The sequence below is a fragment of the Pelophylax lessonae genome (genome assembly GCF_965119305.1).
Source record: "Pelophylax lessonae genome assembly, chromosome: 7".
Taxonomy (NCBI): domain Eukaryota; kingdom Metazoa; phylum Chordata; class Amphibia; order Anura; family Ranidae; genus Pelophylax; species Pelophylax lessonae.
In genome coordinates this window covers 81065937-81091915 of record NC_138774.1, presented here as the reverse complement: position 1 = coordinate 81091915, position 25979 = coordinate 81065937, and the positions used below count along the sequence as shown (strand labels likewise).

The 25979-nt window shown below is 44.1% G+C and overlaps 1 protein-coding gene across 2 annotated transcripts in view; it reads left to right on the top strand.

Moving 5' to 3' along the window:
* Positions 1-25979, top strand: part of SAMD4B (sterile alpha motif domain containing 4B) — a 175875-nt gene that overhangs the window by 84097 nt on the left and 65799 nt on the right. For both annotated transcript variants that reach the window (XM_082262800.1, XM_082262799.1), the window contains exons 5-6: positions 859-968; positions 17862-17948. In XM_082262800.1, coding sequence (XP_082118926.1) covers positions 859-968; positions 17862-17948 — 197 coding nt within the window. The remainder of the gene's footprint in view (positions 1-858; positions 969-17861; positions 17949-25979) is intronic.

Sequence of the window (25979 nt, the reverse complement as noted above, 5' to 3'; positions counted from 1 at the left end):
TAAAAAAATGTAAAGCGCAGTGCTGAACGCATACGTATGCCACGTCTACATATTTTAATGAACGTCAGAGCGAGAGCAAAAATTCTAGCACTAGACCTCCTCTAACTTGTAGAAATTTTAAAAGCGTCACCTATGCAGATTAAGTACCGTAGTCTGGTGCCATTCCACAAGCATGCACAATTTTAAAACATGACATGTTGGGTACCTATTTACTTGGAGTAACATCATCATCAAAGGACTGGTAAGCTGAAATATATTCCTTTTTTGCTTTGGGGGTTAAAAACTCTTTAGAAGTCTTAAGGTCCTCACTAGGGGTGAGCTCAGGCAGGCTTGGACACAGGCCTGAACCTGCCTAAAATCCCAACAGGAAGCTGTCAAAGCTGCAAAGGCATATCTCACCCCGCAGCCACACAAATACAAGGGGCGTGTAAATACGTAGATGTGGGGCAAGCCTTTGTCACCTATGATTGGCTGTCCACTTTAACAGCTCAGGTGGGTTTAGGACTTGTCTCCAAACTGGTCTGAGCTCATCCCTGGTCTTCCCCTGCCAAGCACTTTTAGGAAGAGCATGTTCCACAGCTTATATGTCTCCAGCAAAAGAGGGTTGCCACCAATAGCAGTTATAAAAAAAACACCACAAATACAATACCTTCTTCAGCACAGGAAATAAAAAAAAAAAAATAAAATCATATTATATGGCTAAAATGATATTGACATTAGTAAGAAAAGGTACAAAAGAGTTGTTCACTACATCACAGCTTCTCTTTTGTCTAATTTAAATTTTTAAGTTGCACTCTTATTTGATTACCTGTTATTTTCACATCTAATGATATGTCCTGTTCCCTGAATCCTGTGCAGACGTGCCGACCTGGCTGAAGAGTTTACGCCTACATAAATATGCATCGCTCTTCTCACAAATGACCTATGAGGAAATGATGACACTGACAGAGCAGCATCTGGAGTCACAGGTGATTGGTTGTGCTATTTTCTGTCTTCATATACTGTAACCATTTTTCTGATATTGGTGATAAAAAACTATACAATGGGTTTGTTAAATGAAACGTATAATTTAGTACAACCTCCAGTTATTAAATGAGCACACTAAACCTTGTCTGTAAAGGAGGTGTGTTTCCATCCTTAAGATCTTATTTTGTTTGGGTTTCCTAAGGCAGGATGGCAGCTAATATGGAAATAAGGTAATCTTTTAAAGGAGCCTGTCAGGATACAAATAGGAGCTGACATTGATGACTTGTATTTGAGGTTTTGATCTTTCATCCTCTTGCATTAATTTTTTGACCAATTGGTCAGGGACCTAGAACCAACACGCATAGTTATGTGTTGGGCACCTCATATGCACATACCTATTTTAGGTGAATAACTCATTGTGTAGTGAAGCATGGATAAAGATGACAGCTTTGGAACTTTCACCTTAAAAAACAAGTCTGTTTATGGCAGCTCTCCTATTTATATTTTTGGATTGTTTTTCAAGTGTAACTCCAACCATAGAGATATACTGTATATAATTTCTCAAAGCAAAAAAAGCTACATTTTGTAAATGGCTGTAAAATATTACTTCACCTGCCAATAATCAGTGTGTCAGTTACTACTGTCTGTGCCAAACTTCTGGCACTGCGGTTATGAGAGTTATGGCTCCCATACAGTGAAGCAAATAAATAAAAAGAATCTCAGTGTATGATAAGATAAACAATGAGAACCCTATGCGCTTCAGGAGAAACTCTGCAGCTACTTAAAAATAACAATATAAACCAGAAATTTTGATCGTGGATGAAACCATTAACACAGTAGTGCAATGATGGTAATTATTAATCATCACACCACACAACGCTTGTGGTGATTAATAATTACCATCATTGCACTACTGTGATTTGTATGTTGATGGTTTCATCCTTCACGATCAAATTTCTGGTGCATACAGTGAAGCAGTCCTGTTTCTTTTTTTCCATCCCTCTCCCCTGCCTTGATCTACGCACTAATAAAAGGCATTTTGTGGATGGACAAGGGGAGAGAAAAGATTGCATTGCTAATGAGAGTGGCAGCTCCTATTCCTGCAGCGCTAACAAATAGTATCCTGCCATAATAAATAAATGGATTATAGAGTAAACAGAGGCGATGTAAACATTTTTACAAGAGGTAGCCTTTTTTCTCTTCCGTTCTTTGAAGGACTTGGCTTAGATCTTGTTATCTCGCCCATAGGGTTGTAGTTTTTTGTCTAATGTCAAGGAGTTAAGGACCTTTCTGGTTTCTTTTCCTTTTGCAAGGACTTTTATTTTTTTGTATTTGTTTGGTCTTCCAGACCTTTAGACAACTGCTGTGCTGGGTGACAGGCTGGTCAATAATAGACCCTTGCAGTTCTCCCGGCTCACAACTGGTTTGACTTTGGCATTCCAATCTGGAATTGGGGCGGGCTATGGGATATCTTATAGTGTGCAGATATGACTCTTGGATGTTCTGTCAGTTTCTGCCTAGTGTACTCTCTGGTGGGAGGCAGCCTGTCATGGGAGAAGTTACCGGCTACGTTGGTAAGTGTATATAGTTGCTCTCTTTCCTCAATTTAGGTTGAGTGTCAGGTGGGTACTGCACCTGTCTTCCCTGCTGTTTGGGGCTGGTTGGTTGGTTGGTTTTAGTCAACCCAAATTTTTTGGCCCTTCTGCCTTTGGTAAACTGTGCTTAAGGGGCACCTGGCTCAGGGGTTTTTGGCACTGACTCTCTGGAGGGGTTCAAGTAAGCCACTTTCTAGGCACCTAGCATCGAACTGTAGCAGCCTAGTGTCTCCTGCACATGGCTGCAGCAGTCACTGTTGTGGGCTACAAATGTCTCTTAGTGGTGTGACAGGTCCTGTTGGGGGTAAGTCCTCCTATATGAGGCAGCTACACCTATCTGTAGGATCCTAGCCCTATTGGTGTGTTCTGTGGGAGCTGGATACATTCTCCTGTAGGGTCTCTAGAAACACTCCCCTACTGCAGTGCTGCGGACCTTGGTCCTTGTGGCTTGTCTTTCAGTATACAGTATCATGCTTTAAAAGGACAGCAGCTTTTTTTATAGGGTTACAACTAGGGATGCACCGAAATGAAAATTTTGGACCGAAACCGAAAATGCAGGATGCCATTGGCCGAAAACCGAAACCGAAAATGACTTTCCCCAAAAAAAAATTAAAATAGATAGAGGGGCATACACCAAAAAACAGGCAGCAACGTACACCTGTCGCTGCCACCCTGTCACAGTATATGTAGTGTGACGGGTTGGCAAGAGGTTAATTTAATTACCAATGGTATTTGTATTATGCAGCATGAGAGGGTTAATGTATTGTCACTGATGCATTAGTGACCGACCAGTGGCAGGTAATTAACCCTTTTGTGCTGCATTAGTGCAACCAGTATCAGTGTTAATTAACACTGGTTGCACTGATACTGGTTGCACTAATGCAGCACAAAGGGGTTAATTAACTGCCACTGGTCGGTCACTAATGCATCAGTGACAATACATTAACCCCCTCATGCTGCATAATTAATACAAATACCAATGGTAAGCTGCCTCAGCTATCACCCCTCCCCCCTCCTCTCTCAGCCTCAGTGTCCCTCTCCAACTCAGCTCCTCCGGTCACTGTGTCCATTATTCAAAAGTCCCGCCTCTGGCCGGCCGCCCGCCTCCCGGTGATGTCACTACTACTAGGATCTGTCCATGAATGAACTGACACACCGGGCGGGCGAGCGGCCTCTAATAGCTTTCACTATGAGCCGTTCACTTCTCTTCAATTCCCTGACAGTCCGAGCGGCCGCTAATACATAGTACTATGTGATCCTTCCTGTCAGCTCAGCGGGACTATGACTATGTGTGAATGAGATCTGATCTGACCTGACACCGGGCGGGGGGGCGGGTTGGAGCGGCCGCTATTAGCTGTAACTATGCAAGCGCTTCACTTGTCAGGCATGTATCTCCGCTGACAAGGAAGTGAAAGGCTCACATAGTTACAGCTAATAGCGGCCGCTCCAACCCGCCCCCCCGCCCGGTGTCAGGCCAGATCAGATCTCGTTCACACATAGTCATAGTCCCGCTGAGCTGACAGGAAGGATCACATAGTACTATGTATTAGCGGCCGCTCGCCCCGCCCTCCTGCCTGGTATGTCCATTCACTAATGCAGAGATCCTAGTAACAGGGACGTCATTGAGAGGCGGGCGGCCGGCCAGAGGCGGGACTTTTAAAACCTGCCCTGCGCTGCGCCCTCCTCCTTCCTCATGGCGGCCATATTAATTTCGGCACCGTTAACCCATTATCGGCCGAAATGAGAGAGGCTCATTTTCGGCCGATAATTTCGGTGGCCGAAATTTCGATGCATCCCTAGTTACAACCACTTTAGGACTTGCACTGTGTTCTTTAAAGCGGAGTTCCAGCCATTTACTCACCTCTCCAACGGTCCAGCGATGCGGCCGCCCGAAGCCTCGATCCTCTCCCTCGGCGCCGGCATCACTGCTGTGGGCACCCGGCTGTTAGTTTGCGGCTTCACAGCCGGGTACCCACTGCGCATGCGCGAGTTGCGCTGCGCGCCGTGATTGGCCGGCAATCTTCTGGGACCTCTGACGTGTCCCAGAAGATTGCAGGGAGGGAGGGGGAGAGGAGAACTTCCGCTCAGGGCGCCGCGGCGCTCCGAGCGGAAGTGGGAGCGGGTACCTGTCAAAACTAGGTACCCGCTCCCCCCCCCCCCCCCCCCCAAAAATGACATGCCAAATGTGGCATGTCGGGGGGTCAGGACTCCCTAAAGCGGAAGTTCCACTTTTGGGTGGAACTCCGCTTTAATGAATGCAAGAGAATATTGCGGGAAACAATGTACCTGTACGTCATTTCGTGCAATAGCCACAGGGCGCACGTACTGATTGGCCATAGGGGGAGCCAGTGTCCGACCACCCTTGATCGCTCCCTACAGGGGTAGAACGATGGCGGTCTACGTATGTAAATAAGGCAGACCGCTGTTCTGTCAGGGGTGAACACAGTGATCTTGTGTTCCTCCTAAGCAGTAACATGGATTTCTGTGTTCATCAAGTGAGTCCATCTCCCACACAGAAAGTATCCCCTAGGGACACATCCCTTTGATCGCCCCTGATGTTAACCCCTTCCCTGCCAGTGTCATTAGTACAGTAACAGTGCATATTTTTAGCACGGATTACTGTAATCATGTCACTGGTTCTCAAAAAAGTGTAAGATGACTGCCGCAATGTCGCAGTCCCGCTTAAAATCGCTGATCGCCAATATTACTAGTAAAAAAAAATATTCCATTGTTTGTAGATGCAATAACTTTTGCGCAAACCAGTCAATATATGCTTATTGGGATTTTTTTTTTTTTTTTTTACCAGAAATATGTATTGGCCTAAATTGATGAAGAAATTCGATTTTTTTTTTTTTTTTTTTTTTTTTTTTTTTTTTTTTTTTTATTAGAGGTGTTTTATAACAGAAAGGTAAAAAATGTTTTGTTTGTGTTTTTTTTTTTTTCTCCAAAATTGTCGGTCTTTTTTTGTTTCTAGCGCAAAAACTAAAAAACCGCAGATGATCAAATACCACCAAAAGAAAGCTCTATTTGTGGGTGGAAAAAAATTACATCTTTTATTTGGGTACAGCATCATGCCATGTCGCAAAAAAAGGTTCTGGTCATTAAGGGGGTAAAAACCTTTTGGTCCAGAAGTGGTTAATGGCATTTTTTTCTCCAGGTTTTTTCCTTTGAACTCTACAATCAACTGCCGGTCTGTGTGACGGACTGGATAGCTAAATCCAGCTGTCCCCCCAGTTTGGCCAACGTGCAGACCAGAGCTCCACGCTAGGTCAGCCACGACATAGCCCCTTTGGGTCTTGGCCTGAGTCGCAGCGTTCCTCCTGGCTGACCTTCCCCCATTGCGATGGTAAGGAGGTTCTGTCTGGAGTGGTGCCCGCCTTTAACTGGTATGGTGAGTACGATCCCCACCCCACCCCCCCCCCCCCTTCCACCCCTGGATGTGGTTTGGCGTGGATGCGGGCACCCCACTAAGATGGTCAGACCTGCGGGTTCCCCTCCTTCCAGATTCCCCCCCCCCCCCTGCGCCAGCTCGACGGGTTACCTGGCTGTGGTGGCCATTTCACCGTGGTCGGCGCCATTGTATTGGGGCCTGTGTGATTCTCTATGCCGGTGGCCATGTTTGTGAAGTCTGGCGGCCATTTTTGGTTGGTCCGGCGTGCATTAGGAGCAGCGGCCATGACAGTAAAGCCTTTGGGCAGTGACTATGGTTGTGGGGGCTCCTCCTTTTCCCCTGTGTCAGGGAATTCGGTAAAGGGGGTCTCTCTATCTCAAGGGCATGGTTGTGATATAGGTCTCTGTGTTTTTGCAGGTTGGAGAGATTGCTGTGATGGGTTTCTGGGAAAAGGGAGTGACAGTGGTCTTTGTATCTCTGAGTGGAAAGGGAAGGATGGCTGAGTGGCTGTGATGGGGTCCCTGTGGGCTGCAAAAGAGAACTTAACATATTCCTCCATTCACATTGATCGATGTGGATGAAGAAATCTCTACCAGAAATTGTGTGGTGTGCACCCACCATTAGACCTCCCAACATCCACCCACTTCTAATGATGGGCATACATGCAATGTTTTTTTTTTTTTTTTTAATGCAGCCCATGAGCTGAAGGGAAAATAAAAGAATATAGCAGATTCCTCCATTCGCATCGATCGATGTTGACGAAGAAATCTCTGCCAAGAAAAGTGTTAAAAAAATATATTGCGAAGCATAGGGGAGATCCTCCTCCTCTGTCCACACCCCATCCCCTATGCTTCGCCATATATGCTCTTTTTTTTTTTTTAACTGCGGTGGTGGAATCAACTCCTACAGCGCTGCCATCAAAGATTTCCATATATGCTGAGTGCAAACGGCTGTTGCTGTCAGAATATATAAATCAGTGTGGCAGCTGATGGGTGTACCTGCAAGGCAAACAATGGTTAACATTAAAACAGTACCAATAAAATATTAACTTATAATAGCTTAGAATGTTGGTATCTAAAAAGGAAAAAATGGTTAACAATGAAAAACAGTAACAATAAAACATTACAGTATAAGACTATATTATAAAGTACAGTAAAAGTAGAAAAGTAGAGTAAGAAACAGAAAATTAACTCAATAAAATGACAACTATTTTTGGCTTTTTTACTTTATTTTTTTTTACACTTTTTTTTTTTTTTTTTTGTAACTTTAAAACGTTCCAGGTTAGGGTGTCTCAAAATGCGATTGCCATCTAACTTCTTTCGAGACCCTGTGTAAGTGTGCCCTAGACTGTGCCGTGCTGTACTCTCTACTAATTTTCCACTAGCGCGTGGTAGCGACGGAAACAGTACAGTCCCCGATGCAGAGACCAGGTTGGCTTGGACAGGAGGGACAAAAAAAGCGGGTGTCACGCCTATATCCGCTTTTTCGACACACGGCCTCTTCTTTGGGGGTGTCTTTGGGTAGGGGTACTAGGGAGGACATCTGGAAAATGTCTCTCATGCAGCCGGCTCACTGCATCTAGATTGTGGATTTGGGCCACAGCACCTCATGGATACAAAAAGGCTGTGATGATCTCTTCCTGGAATTTTAGGAAGGATCCACTTCGTCCTGACGCTTTGCACATAAGCGTTCAGCAGAGCCAATTGAAATAAGTATACAAACACTTTTTTGTACCAGCGTCTGGCTTTACAGGCATTTAAGTACGGTGCCATCATCTGGTCGTGGAAGTCCACCCCTCCCATGTTAAGGTTGTGTTCGTGGATACAGAGGGGCATTCACAACAACACCAGTCGCCGTTGGAATTTGTACTGTCGTATCTGCGTGAATGGAGGACAGAATGAAAACATTCCGTGGGTCCCTCCACTTCACTGCAAGCAATCTGTTAGACTTCAAGCAGGCCCTCTCCCCCCATCTAAGTCGCGTATATACAAGCCGTTGGGGGAAGCCCCGGTGATTAGATTGCACGGTGCCACATGCGCCAATTGCAAATTCAAAAATGTGACTAAAAAGTGCCATGCTTGTATAGAAGTTGTCCACGTATAAGTGGTACCTCTTTCCAAATAAGGGTGACACCAAGTCCCAAACAACCTTGCCACTGCTTCCTATGTAGTCTGGTCAGTTTGGGGGGGGGGGGGGGCTCCACACTGCTATGTTTGCGCTCGTAAATCCGTATAGGCCCCCCTTGCTGGTTACAGTACCTCGTGGGTCCCAGGAATCGCGCTGCGTGGCGTCACCATTTTCCAGTAGCCGCACACATGGTAACCGGCGGCCATGTTTAGTGGTTTCCTATACTATTCCTGTACATGTGGCGCCATTTTCTTGAAGCTGAATGGAGCTGTGCTCTGCGCAGGGCCCTCTAGTGACAGCTCAGCCGTTTCCTCTTTCTTTCTGATCGGCGTGCAGCAGGCAGTTTGGTGCTTCTGTCTCCCCCTAAGTCGGTTGGTGGTGAGTTCCTGGAGCAGTATAAACCTTTTTTCTGCTATAGCAGCGCTGCTGGTGCGCTGGGACCTGTAGTGCCATCGGTGCAGTTGTGGAGGGTTTTTTCACAGCATTTTTAAAGTTTTTTTATTACTTTTGCTGGCGGTCACCAGGGTACCATGGAGCCCCTAGAGCACGTGCCACCACCTGACCCACTCTCAGAAGCTGCGGGAGCTTCTGGGTCTCAGTCTGCCCTGGTGGCCATGACATTGCTCTCCAAAAGAGACCTAGTAAAAAGTTCCCTCTGCCTTAAGCTGCTTCCTCAGACTCTGAGACCCTGATTTGGCTGCCGCGGACGCGAGCTGTCCCACGGTGTCTGCATCCACACACTTCGAGTGTTCTTTTTGCCTTCCTCTGGATCAACTGCGGGTATAGGATTGTGTATATGGGATTGTATGGTTGGGTCTGAATGTTTTCAGGGGTTTTATTCAAACCCTTTTAGTGTTCCCAGGAAGGAGGGCAAGGTCTGTCCAATCTTGGACTTTAATGCCCCGTACACACGCACGTCGATAGTTGGCTGTGAATTTTCGGCCAATGTCCGATCGGCCGATTTCCGGCTTGTTAGTATGATGCTTTCGACAACAGACTCCAACTTTTCGGCCGAAAAAAATCTCGTGTGCAGGCTATAAAATTTTTGTTGGCCGTCACCACAACGGCCAATTTTCCGTCAGTCAGTACAGATTTCGGCAGACAAAAATCTGATGAGCAAGACTGGGCATGCTCAGAGATGAAAAAACACACGGAAAGTAAACCAGCACATGACATCACTTCTGAAGTAGATTTTTGTTGGCCGAGAAAATTTGTGTGCAGTCTAGAGCACATTTCAACCAACACAACAACACTGGACAAAAGTCGGCCGATTGGTCGGCCAATAATTGTTGCGTGTGTACGAGGCTTAAGGCCCTGAACCGCTTTGTGCAGGTTCAGAAATTCAGAATGGGAGTCCATTCGTACGGTAGTGGCTATCCTTCATCAAGGGGATTTTCTGGCCCTTATCGGTATCCAGGACGCTTACCTTCATATCCTAATATATGTCGGGCATCAGCGTTTGCTTTGCGGTAGGTGAGGAGCACTATCAATTTGTGGCGTTACCCTTTTGGTGTGGCCTCAGCTCCTCGGTTGTTAACAAAAGTGGTGGCCCCTGCGATAGCCTTACTCTGGCAGAGGCGAATTGCGGTACTGGGTTACCTGGAAGATCTCCTCCTGCGAGCAGAGTCTTCGTCTGCCCTGAAGGACGATCTGGACATCACGGTGCGAACTCTGAATTTTCAGAAATTCGCTTTAAATCCGTCCAACAAGCTGGACTACCTGGGTCTGACTCTGGTTTCATCCTCAGCTCGGGTATTTCTTCCATTTAAATACAAAAAAACAGTCAGCGCAGACAGGTGATAAAACACAAATATAAAAGTGAAATGCTGGCTGTACACCGAACCAAAATACACAGAGGATCTCAGACAGAAATTATTGCAAAAATTGGTGCAGCGCAAATCAAAATATGAATAACAAATATGTACATTAATAAAACAGAAACATATTAGAGCTGTCCATCACTAATGGTAAAAATTCCCAGAGAGTCATCAGAGGTAGATAAATCCGTAAAAAGAGCTAAAAAAGGCAGGTCACACAGAATCCAATCAGTGAATCCCTTCACCAAGAAGCACACCACTGTGCTCACCTCAAAGTTTGACCCCTGTTTCACCAGCAGGTCAAACAAAGCAGTATAACAGATTCCTCCAATGATCTCAGGAAACAGCTTGCCTTCTATACTCCGGTCCGTTTGAATAAAACTCCATTTGCAGTGTAAAGGAATAGACAATGCCTCTAAGTGCACACTGTATGTTTAAATAACATTTAATAAAGAATCGCACTTACAAGCAAAGAGGCAGTAATACATCCATCGGGTAAAAATATCGCCGAGGGCTCTGCACAACTGCAGCCAGCCCAGCAGAGGCTCGAGACAGCAGCGGGTGACGTCAGAAGAAACCACTCCACCTCCCGTAGGCGGCGTTACGCCCTACGGGACTTCGTCAGCGGGGGTGGAGTCTCCAAGTCACCAGTACTCTAATATAAAAGGACGCTGCTAAATGATGTCAATACGTTCTTCCCAATTGCACTGATGAGGACATCTAGTGGCAAATAATGTAATACATCCACTACAGATGTCATACTAGGGAATAAAATCAATGATTCAGAAAAAATATATTAAAATGGTAGATCTAAACTTAATACTACCTACAGGTCTCAAACCTGCCCAATATTAAATAATAAAATATATTATATGAAATATATATTAAGATATATGCTAAACATATTAGAATATATATATATATATATATATATATATATATATATATATATATATATATATAACATCAGCCGCTGCTGTTTATACAAAATACATCAAACATATATGGACTGTACATGTTAAAAACATATTAAAAATCAAACAAAAACATCTTCAATAATAATGAAGAAAAATACATAAATAAAAAAAATACTCTAGCCTTAAATACAAAAATGAGAATAAAAATAAATAAGATTTTAACATGTACAGTCCATATATGTTTGATGTATTTTGTATAAACAGCAGCGGTTGATGTCATATATATATATTCTAATATGTTTTTTAGCATATATCTTAATATATATTTCATATAATATATTTTATTATTTAATATTGGGCAGGTTTGAGACCTGTAGGTAGTGTTAAGTTTAGATCTACCATTTTAATATATTTTTTCTGAATCATTGATTTTATTCCCTAGTATGACATCTGTAGTGGATGTATTACATTATTTAGCCACTAGATGTCCTCATCAGTGCAATTGGGAAGAACGTATTTACATCATTTAGCAGTGTCGTATTATATTAGAGTACTGGTGACTTGGAGACTCCACCCCCGCTGACGAAGTCCCGTAGGACGTAATGCCGCGTACGGGAGGTGGAGTTTCCTCTGACGTCACCTGCTGCTGTCTCGAGCGTCTGCTGGGCTGGCTGCCGTTGTGCAGAGCCCTCGGCGCTATTTTTATCCACGGTCCCTGGACAATCTGATCCTGTTGAGCCGGGGTACGAGGGGATCCCTCATATGGTGGCTTTGTTCTTCGGCAGGGAAAGTCTTTTTCTTCCCCTGTACTGGACGCTGGTTTCCACGGACGCCAGCCTGTCCAGGTGGGGAGGTGTCTTGGGCACGGAATCAGCCCAGGGGTTCTGGTCTCAGGAGAAGTTCAGTCTGCCAATCAACATCCTGGAAATTTAGCGATCAGGCTTTGCCTGTCCCAGTGGACGGATTGTCTACAGGGATGTCTGGTAAGGACTCAATCGGACAATGCCACGGCTGTGACATATGTCAGTCATCAAGGGGGCACCGAAAGTGCCCTAACGGCCAAAGAGGTGGCCGGCATTCTAAGGGCAGAACGCTTTGTTCCAGCCCTCCCTACTGTGCATATTAAAGGGGTGGAAAATTTGCAGGCGGACTACCTCCGTCGGCAGGACCTGAGTCCGGGCGAATGGTCCCTTCACCCGGAGGTGTTTCAACAACTGTCTCTCGGGTGGGGGACCCCTGATGTGGACCTGTTAGCCTCCCACATTAACCGGAAGGTTGAGGTTTGTGGCAAGGCCTTGAGACCCTCTAGCAGAGGCTCTGGTGGCCCCTTGGGGCCAGTATCCCCTAATATATGCCTTTCCTCCACTACAGCTTCTGCCGAGAATCAAGGCAGAATGGATTCCAGTAATTCTGATGGCCCCAGACTGGCCTCCACGGGCTTGGTATGCGAGCCTAGTAAGACATGTAGCTGATGCCCCTTGGCGGCTTCCTCATAGAGAAGAGTTTTTGTCTCAAAGACCGATTTTTTCCATCCTGCTTTACAGTCGCTGGCTTTAACGGCCTGGCTATTGAAAGCCAGGTACTGAAGGATAGGGGCTGTCGGATTTGGTGATTCCTACTCTGTTAGAAGCTAGGAAATCTACTTTTCAGAAGATTTACCATCGAGTTTGGAAGGCGTACATTACTTGGTGTGAGTCTCAGGCCCCCCCCCCGTTCCTTTTCAGTGTAACGTCTGTTGGAATTTCTACAAAGAGGTGTAGATCAACGTTTGGCCCTGGGCACTGTCAAGGGCCAGATTTCAGCCTTGGCACCAATTTTCTTCCAAAGGCCGTTAGCCACAAATTCCTTGTTTCACACCTTCCTGCACAGGGTTCGACACCTTGCTCCTCCGGTACGGTCCCTGGGTCCCCGGTGGGATCTTAATCTGGTACTGTCAGTTCTTCAAAAATCACCCTTTGAAACATTTTGTGAGATTCCTCTGCTTACCTTTTCACAGAAAGTGGCTTTCTTGGTAGCTATTACTTCTGCGCAGGGTCTCTGAGCTGACTGCGTTGTCCTGTCGGTCTCCTTACCTAGTGGTTCACAGGGACAAAGTTGTGCTACGTCCCTGTCATTCGTTCCTTCCTAAGGTCGTTTCGGTGTTCCACCTCAATGAAGACATTGTGTTGCCTTCGTTGTGTCCTAGGCCAAAACATCCAAAAGAAATTGCCTTGCATTCCCTAGATGTGGTTTGGGCCTTTAGGGTGTACCTGGCGGGGACTGAGTCGTTTAGCAAATTGGATTCCTTATTTGTCCTTCTAGATGGTTCTCCTAAGGGGCAGGCCGCATCCGTTGCGACTATTTCCAAATGGATCAGGCAGACAGTGGTGCAGGCCTTTTCCATCGAGGGTCGGGTTCCTCCTTTCCCTTTTTAAGGTGCATTCTACGAGGATGCTTAGTGCCTCCTGGGCCTTCCGTTGTCAGGCATCAGTGGTCCAGGTTTGCAAAGCAGCCATCTGGTCGTCTGTACACACGTTCACCAAGTTTTACAAGGTGGATGTTTTTGCATCTGCAGATGCTGCCTCTAGCCGAAAAGTTATGCTGGCCGCTGTTGCAGAGGCTTCTGCCTCTTAAAGGGTGTAATATTCTTGTTAGGTGAGCTCCAATTGTTCCTAGCTGAGCTCTTTGGTTACCTGGTTGGCTTCATTAAGTCCTGTGGGGAATTCTGTTTTTTTTTTTTAACTGTGTTTTTTCCCACCCCCTCATGCTGACACTGCTTTGGGACATCCAATCGGTCAAGGAAGATATGAAGTTGTGTCGGTCAATGAACGAAAGAGAAAACTGGATTTTTGTCTTACCGTAAAATCCTTTTCTCTAATGTTCACTGACGGACACAGCACCCACCCCTTGTTGAGTTGGGTTATGTATTCTTCTGACACTGCTTGTTACAAAACTGAGATCCTATAGCAGGAAGTGGGAGTATACCCCCTGGGACTGCCCTATAGGCGTAGTCAATTTTTTTCTGCCTAGCGTCCTACTCCTGTAGGGGACAGCATAACCCATCGATCAAGGAAGATATGAATCTGTATCTGCCAATGAACATCAGAGAAAAGGATTTTACGGTAAGACAAAAATCCATTTTTTTTCATTTTCGATAGAGTAGGGAAAGGTTATTATTACACCTGTAAGGTTTATTTTTGCCATCTTTGCGCCAATGTGGAGATTTACCATCACTTCCTGTCCCAAACCAAAAGTGAGAGGAAACCCCCAACAACACTTTTTTTTTTTTTTTTTTTTTATTTCAATGATGATGGTAACACAGTACAAATAGAGAGGGTGAATCTCTATAATGGGGATACAGACAGCAATCAATACTGACAGATGTTCTAATCCAGGGGTGGGGAACCTACAGCCCGTAGAGTCATCTGATCCAGCCCCCCATGCAGTTGAGTCTGTGTCTCTCAGCTGATCTGTAAGAACGGAGCCGATGCTTCCTGTATAGTTTTCGGCTCCGTTCTGACAGTCTGAGTCACAGGCGGAGTGATATCAAATGCACTCCGCCTGTGACCAATACAGGAAACATCGCCTATGCCTCCAACGCGGCACCGCTGCACGCTACACTTCTCCTAGCCATCATTTCCCACCAGCAGCACACACAGCCATTCCAGCCAGAGCCAGCAGAACCAGCATTACCCACAGCGGTACCGGCCAAAGCCAGCATTACCCACAGCAGTACCGGCCAGAGCCAGCAGTACCCACAGCAGTACCAGCCAGAGCCAGCAGTACACACAACAGTACCAGCCAGAGTCAGCAGTACCCACAACAGTACCAGCCAGCAGTACCTACAGCACAGTACTAACAGCAGTACCTGCCTGAGCCAGCAGTACTAACAGCAGTACCTGCCTGAGCCAGCAGTACTAACAGCAGTACCTGCCTGAGCCAGCAGTACTAACAGCAGTACCTGCCTGAGCCAGCAGTACCTGCCTGAGCCAGCAGTACCTGCCTGAGCCAGCAGTACCAGCCAGCAGTTCTTTTCAAAACCACCACAAAGAGTCGACTGCACTCCAGACTGACCCCTAACCATCACATTAGGGGTGAATTAATGAATTGTTTGACCAAATATACCAGGCACATTTTTAAGTTGATAAGGCCCTAAACTGCTTTGTGCTGGTATAGAAATTTAGAATGGGGTCCATTCGCACGGTAGCGGCATCCCTACATCAGGGGGATTTTCTAGCCTCTATCGACATCAAGGATGTTTACTTGCACATTCCAACATGTGCCATACACCAGCGTTTCCTCCATTTTTGCTGTGTGAGAGGAGCACTATCCGTTCGTGGCGTTACTCTTTGGTCTCGCCTCTGCTCCTCTGCCTTCACAAAAGTTTTGGCCCCGGTTCTGGCGTTGCTACGTCAGCGGGGATTGCGGTACTGGGCTATTAGGATGACCTCCTCTTGCGAGAGAAGTCGAAAATTGGCAGGCAGACTATCTCAGATGGCAGGCGTTGGACCAAGGGGAGTGGCCCCTTCATCCGGACATGTTTCATCGGCTATGTCTGCGGTGGGACACCCCCCGAGGGGGATCTGTTGGTGTCTCGGCTCAACAGAAAGGTGCCGAGGTTTGTGGCATTGTCATGGATCCCCTTGCAGATGCCACAGACGTTCTAGTGGCCCCATGGGGTCAGCATCATCTGATCTACACCTTCCTTCCTCTCAAGCTTCTTCCACGGCTTCTGCGCAGGATCGAGGCCGAAGGGATTCCGGTCATGGTGGTGGACCCAGATTGGCCTTGCTGACCTGGTGTTTGGATGTGTTACCATCTGCGAATGCTTCCTTTGGCCGCAAGTTTTTGTAGGCTGCTGTTTAGAGGGTTTGTTCCCTCTTTGGGGGTGTATTGTTCAGGTTGGGCTCCAGTTGGTTTTTATTTTTTTTTTTTTTTTTGAGCTCCTGTTACCTGGTTGGCTCTTGTGTTTAGCCTTGGGATTTTTATGTTGTCCCGCCCCTTATGTTTGGCACTGCTTGGGGACATCCCTGTGGTTCTGAATAATGGAGAGCTGTGTCTGTCAATGAACAAAAGAGAAAATAGGATTTTTGTACTTACCGTAAAATCCATTTCAGAGTTAATTGACGGACACAGCAAACCACCCCTCTATGGAGTTTTTAATACTTCTGACACTGCTTGTTACTAAACTGAAGGCCTATAGCAGAGAAGAGGATGTAAACCAGCTAGGACTGCCCATAGGCGTAGCTAAGTCTTTCTCTTCCTAGTGTCCTACTCCTGTAGGGGGAGATATAACTCTATGGTTCTGAATATGGAGCGCTGTGTCCATCAATGAACTCGGAATGGATTTTACAGTTAGTACAAAAATGCTTTTTTTTTTTTTTTTGCATTTAACAATACATTTTTTTTGGTCTGTGCTTAGTTGCCATTGTTTATACTGTTTTTTGTGACTAAGCTGCCTCTACCACATTAGGGGCATCCCCCGTCTGGTGGGCTAACTCTTCTGACACTTTTGTGTGGCGAGTGCCTTACCCTGGAAGGTTGTGCTATAACACTATGATAAAGATTTCAGGATCTGAGCTGTGTTCTTCAGAAAAAAGGATTTTACAATAAATACCATAGATCCTATTTTTTATTTTTTGCCTTAAGAATTTATGTGGATCTCTGTAGCTAGAGTTCTGCTTTAAACGGTACACCTATAATGATTTATTGTATTTGATAACCATGCTTTAAGAGTCCGAGGAAGCCCTGGTGTTCTTATTCTCACACTATCATTACAATATCATGGTTCACACATGGAAGTATAGCCAGAAATCCTCCAGGACTGTCTTGTTCTGTCTCCGATTTTTCTGCTGTGACTTGCTTTTGGAGGAGTGATGGCATGCAGGCTCTCTTTAATTCTTTCATGTTGCATGGCTGTAGAGAACCCATGTAAGCGTTTTCTAAACATTAATAGAAATTTAATTATGTGGCCACTTTCGAAGATCTTAACAGACTTCTCTTTCTATTGGATCCTCCTGCTCAGCTTCACATTATTACTTTTTGATGCATGTTGGTTACCCAGTTGAATTTGGACCATTTCTCAGGAACAGAATAGTGTTGGGTGGCGATGGCGGTAGGAGAGATATTTATTTAGACTCTTCTTTACAGGTATGTTCTTTGGTTGAGCAGTTTAATGATGGGACTTGGCCTCTTTAAAGGAAATTTGTGCTGTGAGGTGCAAATCTTTAGACTTTATTGAAATTTGAGATATCCAGGAGGTTAATTTCTGCAGGAGGCCAGCAGAGCGAGCCTACATAGTTAATACAGTAAAGCAGTGGTCCTCAACTCCGGTCCTCAGGGCCCACTAACAGGCCAGATTTTAAATATTACCTTGGGGGAGATGCAGACTAAAATACTGCAATCACTGAGCAGCAAATCATCTCACCTGGGATGTATTTCACTTATCTTGCAAACCTGGCCTGTTCGTGGGCCCTGAGGGCCAGCGTTGAGGACCACTGCAGTAAAGGATTCCAATATAAGATGAAGTATGTTCCGAAGCCTGCACAGTTGTATGTTACCCCTTTTTTTTTTTTTTTTTTTTGAGTTCTGCTGTTCTGGAGGAGCAATGTAGAGACAAATACAAGATCCTGGGGAGAAGTTGAATCTTTTTTCCTCTCCCTTTTTGTTCTGCATTTTTCTGGCGTGAACTAAACTAAAAAAACAGCAAAAGATGAGCTTCTGATTGCACATTCGGATTATCACACTTATGTACCTCAAGGAAATGTTACTGCAGTAGAACTTGTATATTTAGTCTTTTCTTGCAGTGGACCTACTACAATGTTCTAGGTTCTATTTTTGGTGAATGTCACTGTGTGTTTATTTTGCGAGCACTTTTGTGTACTAGGAAAACAGCATAAACTTGCTGCAGCTGGATTACCACTGACGGTTCACTGCCATGCCTTCAACCAGCTAGGAAAAATGCAAAGAGTGACTGTACAAAAATAGTTTGGTTCAGTGACTTGGGAGGAAAATCATTATCGTCCTCACTAATTGTTTTTTGTCTTTTTTTTTTTTTTTTCCATGGTAGAACGTTACCAAAGGTGCAAGACACAAAATAGCTCTAAGTATCCAGAAACTGAGGGAAAGACAGAGTTTGCTCCGTGCACTGGAGAAAGTAAGTAGAAATCTATACATCAGGAAAACTTAAATACGAAGTATGGCTTTTTTTTTTTTTTAATCCTACATATCTAGGTGGATGCATTGATGCAATGCTACATCTGTCCCCCACCGTCTCTAAAGCTGAGAACTGAGCGATCAAACGCTGCTGATCGCTCAGTTCTCCCTGCCACTCTGGGCAGAGAGCAGTGACTGCTATTCAACTCGCTGAGAGGCTGAGCCAGGTGTCGTGGTCACAATTTTTTCCCAGCCTGGACTGGCTCTGTGATGTCACCCGACTGTGGGCCTTTTAATAGGTGCTGTATTACTGGGACATCCAGTCACAAATCCTTCTTCATGGCCTGATTGTCCTCCTGTCGTATTGTAAGTTAGCACACATCACTGCTTTTTACTTTGTGTTATTAAAACTGATCTGCGGACATCATTTGCACCTCCCCAGCTAATCACATTGGTTTAAAGAACATTTTGATCCAAAAAGCGCCCTAACTTAAAGAAGGCCATAGATTATGCGATTTTCTTTCCTGCAACCACAGATTTCAAGAAAGGAGAGAATCGCTTGATTCCCCCATCAACACATTCAATGTTGATGGGGGAATCCCTCCCATGGAAGTATTGAGTTTCCCAGCAGGCGGGGCATTGGGAGCCGTCCCTGCCGGGGGAACACAGTGACTACTGCTAGTGGCTATAGCAGTTGGTAGCAATGGTATGCTAAAATCTGACAAGCTGGTTGTACCTAAGTCAGTCGATAGATCGACTTGGGTACAACCAGCCTGCCCCATTGATAGATCAAATCACGGGCAGTCCATGCATAACCGACTGAGATTTGATTAATCTATGGCTGGCTTTAGTGCATTATGTGACATGGTGGGTTCTGAGTCGTCTTCTGTCCTTCACTTCAGAGTGGGAGGGTCCTTCTTTTGGGTGCCCTTGTCTCTGCTTGGGTCATGTGGACATTTTCTGTTGACTGTCCAGCGGTGAGGTCCTGACTGCAGCACCATAGTGATATAGTCATTGGCACAGACTGCAGCACTGAATCACAGGACATCACTCTTGAAAGAGGTGTTGGCAAGAAATGTGAGTAAACAAGGGGTTAAAAAAAAAAGATAGAATTAGTGGTAGAGGCGATAAGTGTGGTGTTTTTTTTTTTTTCTCAAGATGGCCTTTATGGAAAACATGTCATGAATAATATGTGGAGGATGCTCTTGCTGTTCTCTCCTGAAAATGCTAGTTGCCTGGCTATTCTGCTAATCCTTTGACTTCAATACTTCGAGTCACTGGCTCAGAACAAATATGCAGATCGGAAGTTCTGAGCATGTAACTATGACATAAGTCAGTTGACTATCATTTGCAAAAGGAAGTTGGCATTGGCACCTTCAATTTCTGTTTTGATTTGTTTCCTTAAGGCTCTGTTCACATATATGCAAATCGAATGCGTTTTGAACCGCATCTGATTCGCATAACATGTGAACCAGCAGTCTTCTCAATGCAGCCAGTTCACACTTGTAGGGCGGCCTTCGTGCGGCTTTAAAAAGAGTCACGCAAGCAGCAGCAGGGTCCCTATTTCTGGCTCGTAGACTTGGGGCTCTTTCACACAGGCGGACTGTTCAGATCCGCCTGTCCGTTTTTTTGGCGGATCTGAACGGTCCCCCTATGCATCTCTATGGGGCATCGGATGTCAGCGGAGACATGTCCGTAATGTGGTAGACATGTCAGCTGTCATTCTCCTGCTCAGCGGGAGATTGGCGGATCGATCCCCCACTGAGAAAAACGGACTCCATCCGACGGACGGACAGTGTGAAAGGGGTCTTATACTTAAGTATTGGATCTCACCTGATCCGCCTACGTCTAGGATGTGGCTTGTGCAGCTGGGTAACCTAATACGTTTAGAAAAATATATCTACCAGCCCAGAAGCTCCCCATCTAAATTTGAACAGATCTGGGGCAGATGGTTGGATTCCCCTGGGAGCCAGGTTCCAATGGAAATGGTATTAGAGAGATGAATCCACTGAGTCACACGCTTACTGGATATATATGCACTATGATAGCATGGTCACACTTATTTAGAGGACTTTCCTTTATATATGAGTGAAGGGGGTAATAGTTGGGACACATTGGTCTGTATTTTGTTTTATATGTTTGCTACTTTTGTATAATGATTGTTCAATGGTGCTTTTCATACTGATGTGAATATGCTAATTTTTTGTAATTGGAATTTACATCTCAATAAAAATTTATCCTTGATTTAAAAAAATAAAATTGTGCGTTTTTTAGTCCGGTTCGAACGTGATTTTCAGGTAAAAATTTGCATCTGAACCGTTGAACAGAACCACACCGCGGACTCCCGCACTGAAACCATGGCAGCCTAAGGGCCCATGTACACAGGACAGTTGAAATTCTTTTCTGAACGCTAGAAACTTGACAGCTGGAAACCGACGGTGAAAAACATCAGTTTTATAGCTTTTACATACTGAGTTTATCAGAGTTTAGCTATTGTTATTAACGTTTTGAGGTTAGAAGCGTTTATTTTTTAAGTCAACCTCAGGAGACCCTCCCAAGTGCCCACAATGCATGAAAACCAAGTAAATTAAACTATAAACTATTTCAGACATCCTGTGAGAGAAGAAAGCAGTGCGCTTGTAGATACAGTGGATATAAAAAGTCTACACACCCCGTTAAAATGTCAGGTTCCTGTGATGTAAAAAAAAAATGAGATAAAGGAAAATAATTTCAGAACTTTTTCCACCTTTAATGTGACCTATAAACTGTACAACTCAATTGAAAAACCAAAATCTTTACCGGGGGGGGGGGGTAAAAATAAAAACTAAAATATGTGATTTTTTGTAAAATGTGATTGCATAAGTGTGCACACACCCTCTTATAACTGGGGATGTAGCTGTGTTCAGAATTAAGTAATCTCATTCAAACTCATGTTGAGGCCCCTTTCACACCTGTGTGACTTGCCCTGCGACTTTGGACTGCGAAGTTGAACAACAGACTGAAATCTTTTAGGTGGAGAGACGTAAAAATAAACGAAAATATGGTTGCATAAGTGTGCACACCCTTAAACTAATACTTTGTTGAAGCACCTTTTGATTTTATTACAGCACCTCAGTCTTTTTGGGTATGAGTCTATCATCATGGCAAATCTTGGCAACATTTGCTCACTCTTTTCAAAAATTCTCCAAATCTGTCAGATTGCGAGGGGATCTCCTGTGTGCAGCCCTCTTCAGATCACCCCACAGATTTTCAATCAGATTCATGTCTGGGCCATGTCTAATGTATGCAAGACTGCAGCCAAGGACAAAAAAGATAAAGTGAAGTCTCAAAGGAAGCAGCTGTTGCTGGGTGATTCAATCATAAGAAGTGTGGAGCTTAAAGAAAATGGTTTTGTGAGATGTCTCCCTGGTGCTACTGCTAGACGAGATAGAAGACGTATTATTAATATTGTTAAGCAAGCAAAGCAGGAAGGGGACGTGGATGTTCTTGTCCATCTAGGGACAAATGACCTGGCTTGCAATGAAGTGTCAGAGGTGAAAAAATATTTTATCACACTTGGTAATGACGTACAGGATTTTGCATCCACCATTTCATTTTCTGAAGTTCTGCCTGTGCATAATGTTCAGAATGATAGGCAGAGGCGCATAAAGGAGTTCAACATATGGCTTAGTAAATGGTGTCAAGAGCAAGGATTTGGCTTTGTTTCTCATGATAGCTCTACTTGGAATTGAAAGGAACTGTACAAAAAAGATGGTTTGCATCTTTCTCTCAAAGGAACAAATGTACTTAGTGAACAACTCCAAGAATTTGCGAAAGAGTATTTAAACTAGGAAGGGGGGCAAAAGAGTGAAAATACAAGAGTCCAATTGCCCCCCGAAACAATGCCAGAACAGGTCAGAAGCACAGAGGTTAAGAAATGATAAGCTCAGAGTCCTGTCTACAAATGCTCGCAGTTTAGGTAAAAAAAATCAATGAACTTGGGTCAATAATGGCATCTGAGAATGTAGATTTAATGGCTGTTACGGAGACATGGTTTAATGAAAGAAATGACTGGGACATAACCATACCAGGGTACTCTTTTTATACAGAAGAGACAGCGAAGGCAAGAAAGGAGGAGGAGTGGCCCTGTATGTGAAAGATAGCATTAAATCTAACCTAATACAAGTTGGTGAGGCCAACATAGAGTCAGTTTGGGTTACGTTGAAGTTTGCTAATCATGCAGTAACTCGTGTAGGTGTGATATATAGACCACCTGGTCAAGTCAAAGAACTAGATGATCTACTAGTTGAAGAAATAGCTAAAATGACAATGAAAGGAGAAGTTATCATTATGGGAGATTTCAATCTTCCAGATATAAACTGGAAAACCAAAATGGCAAGTTCTACCAGGAGTACAGATATTCTAAATTCCCTACTGGGGTTGTCTCTGCAACAAGTGGTTGAGGAGCCAACCCGGAGGGAGGCCATTTTGGATTTGGTATTCACAAATGGGGATTCGGTATATGATGTCATTGTAGGCGAAACCTTGGAATCTAGTGATCACCAGTCAGTGTGGTTTAATATAAGAGCTGTGAAAGAGTCACACCACACAAAAACAAAAGTTTTTTAGATTTTAGAAAAACAGACTTTTCAAAAATGAAATTAGTCATAAATGAGTCCTTATCAGACTGGAACGGATTACATGGAGTCCAGGAGAAATGGGACTATTTAAAAGGTGCATTATTGAAGGCAACAGAAAATTGCATTAGACTTGTCAGTAAAAGCAAAAAAAGGAAGAGACCACTGTGGTACTCAGCAGAAGTGGCCCAAATCATTAAAAATAAAAAGCTAGCATTTTGTAATTATAAAAAAAACCCAGAGCAATGAAGATAAGGAAATCTACAAGATTAGGCAGAAAGAGGCCAAGCAAGTTATAAGAACTTCTAAAGCGCAGGCAGAAGAAAAACTAGCTCAGTCTATGAAAAAGGGGGATAAGACATCCTTCAGATCTATAAATGAAAAAAGGAAATTAAAACAAGGAATAACTAAATTAAAAACTAAGGACGGAAGGTATGTAGAAGAGAATAAAGGGCTAGCCGACTGCCTTAATGAATACTTCTGTTCAGTTTTTACAGAAGAAAAAGAAGGACCTCCACTTGAAAGGATGACTAATGAATCGTTTGATGCATGTGTCTTTACAGAGGAAGACGTTCTAAGATTGCTGTCTAAAGTGAAGACAAATAAGTCACAGGGTCCTGATGAGATACACCCAAAATTATTAAAAGAGCTTCGTGGTGAGCTGGCAAAACCATTAACAGATTTATTTAACCAATCATTAGTAACAGGAGTCGTCCCGGAAGAATGGAAATTGGCAAATGTCGTGCCCATTCACAAGAAAGGTAGTAGGGAGGAATCGAGCAACTATAGACCAGTGAGTCTGACATCAATAGTAGGCAAATTAATGGAAACCCTATTAAAGGATAGGATTGTGGAACATCTTAAATCCCATGGATTGCAAGATGAAAAACATGGGTTTACTTCAGGGAGATCATGTCAAACAAATCTTATAGATTTTTTTGACTGGGTGACTAAAATAAGACGGTGGAGGTGCAGTAGACAATTGCATATCTAGATTTTAGTAAGGCTTTTGACACTGTCCCACATAGAAGACTTATCAATAAACTGCAGTCATTGAGCATGGACTCCCATATTGTTGAGTGGATTAGGCAGTGGCTGAGTGACAGACAACAGAGGGTTGTAGTCAATGGAGAACATTCAGAACAAGGTCATGTTACCAGTGGGGTACCTCAGTGATCTGTACTGGGACCAATTTTGTTTAATATCTTCATAAGTGATATTGCAAAAGGCCTCGATGGTAAGGTTTGTCTTTTTACTGATGACACAAAGATATGTAACAGGGTTGATGTTCCTGAAGGGAAACGCCAAATGGAAAAGGATTTAGGAAAACTAGAAGAATGGTCAGAACTCTGGCAACTGAAATTTAATGTGGATAAGTGCAAGATAATGCACCAGGGGCGTAAAAACCCAAGGGCAGAATATAGAATATTTGACACAGTCCTGACCTCAGTATCTGAGGAAAGGGATTTAGGAGTAATTATTTCAGAAGACTTAAAGGTGGGAAGACAATGTAATAGAGCAGCACGAAATGCCAGCAGAATGCTTGGATGTATAGGGAGAGGTATAAGCAGTAGAAAGAGAGAAGTGCTTATGCCGCTGTACAGAACACTGGTGAGACCTCACTTGGAGTATTGTGCGCAGTACTGGAGGCCATATCTCCAGAAGGATATAGATATTCTAGAGAGAGTTCAGAGAAGAGCTACTAAACTAGTACATGGATTGCAGGAAAAAACTTACCAGGAAAGGTTAAAGGACCTTAACATGTATAGCTTGGAAGAAAGAAGAGACAGAGGGGATATGATAGAAACTTTTAAATACATAAAGGGAATTAACTCGGTAAAGGAGGAGAGCATATTTAAAAAAAGAAAAACTACCACAAGAGGACACAGTTTTAAATTAGAAGGGCAAAAGTTTAAAAGTAATATGAGGAAGTATTACTTTACTAAGAGAGTAGTGGATGCATGGAATAACCTTCCTGCAGAAGTGGTAGCTGCAAATACAGTGAAGGAGTTTAAGCATGCATGGGATAGGCATAAGGCTATCCTTCATATAAGATAGGGCCAGGGACTATTCATAGGATTCAGATATATTGGGCAGACTAGATGGGCCAAATGGTTCTTATCTGCCGACACATTCTATGTTTCTATGTTTCTATTCCAAAACTTTAATCTTCTTCTGGTGAAGCCTTTCCTTTATTGATTTGGATTTATGCTTTAGGTCATTGGCATGCTATAAAATGTTCAGAAGCCTGAAGATTTTGTGCCAATATTGACTGGTATTTGGAACTGTTCATAATTCCTTCTACTTTGCCTAAGGCCCTTGTTCCAGCTGAAGAAAAACCACCCCAAAGCATGATGCTGCCACCACCACTCTGGGGTTTTGCGCCAAACATACCTTTTGGAATTATGGCTAAAAAGTTCAACCTTGGTTTCATCAGACCATATAAGAAGGTGTGCGCACTTATGCAACCACATTAGTTTAGTTTTTTATTTTTACTCCCTCCTCTTAAAAGATTTTAGTTTGTTTTTCAATTGAGTTGTACAGTTTATTGGTCAAATTAAAGGTGGAAAAAGTTCTGAAATGATTTTTCTCTTTTTTTTACATCACAGAAACCTAAAATTTTAACAGGTGTATAGACTTTTTATATCCACTGTAGCGGTCTTATTTTTTGTGTTTTCACTATGGATCCCACCATGAGCATGTGTGAGGAAATGTTCCTGATGATGCTGTTGCTTCGAAGAGGTAGAAAATTGCGTGAGAGGACCGGAGTTAGTCGCTGCTGGACTCCTCTGTTGATGCAGGCAACAGTATGTGGTGAAACTTGTTTCTCTTTTGTTTATTGATGGACACAGCTCCTGATCTTCTTAACCATTGGGTTAAACTGCCCCCTACGGGAGTAGGACACTAGGCAGAAAAAAAGTCTGGCTACACCTATTGGCAGCCTCAGGGGGTATACTCCTTACTCCTTCTCTGCTATAGGTACACTGCCTAGTCAGGAGTAAGGACCGAGTTCCTTGCTAGGATCTCTGATCCTGGCAATTGTTTCTTTAGATATCATTTTTTCTCCTGTTTTTTTTTTTTTTTTTTTTTTTTCCTGTGAGATCTACAACTTCCGGACTGGGTGATAAGCTGGTTAATCTAGATCCAGTGGTCAACCTAGTCTGGCCAGCGAGCATGAGCAGACCTCAGCTCCGCGCTAGGTCGGCCACAACCTAGCTCCACTGGACTGGGGCTGGCCTGCGAGTTAAATGCCTTGTGAGGTCATACGTCTGGATCTCGGCCCCCATTTCTATGGAGAGGAGGTTTTGTCTGGAGCAGTGCCTGGGATGGCTTGGTCCACCGCCTGGGGTGGGGGCAGGGTGCTCTGCTGGCGATGGGAGCGTGCGCCGCTGGCATTTGGCTGTGGGGGGACTGTA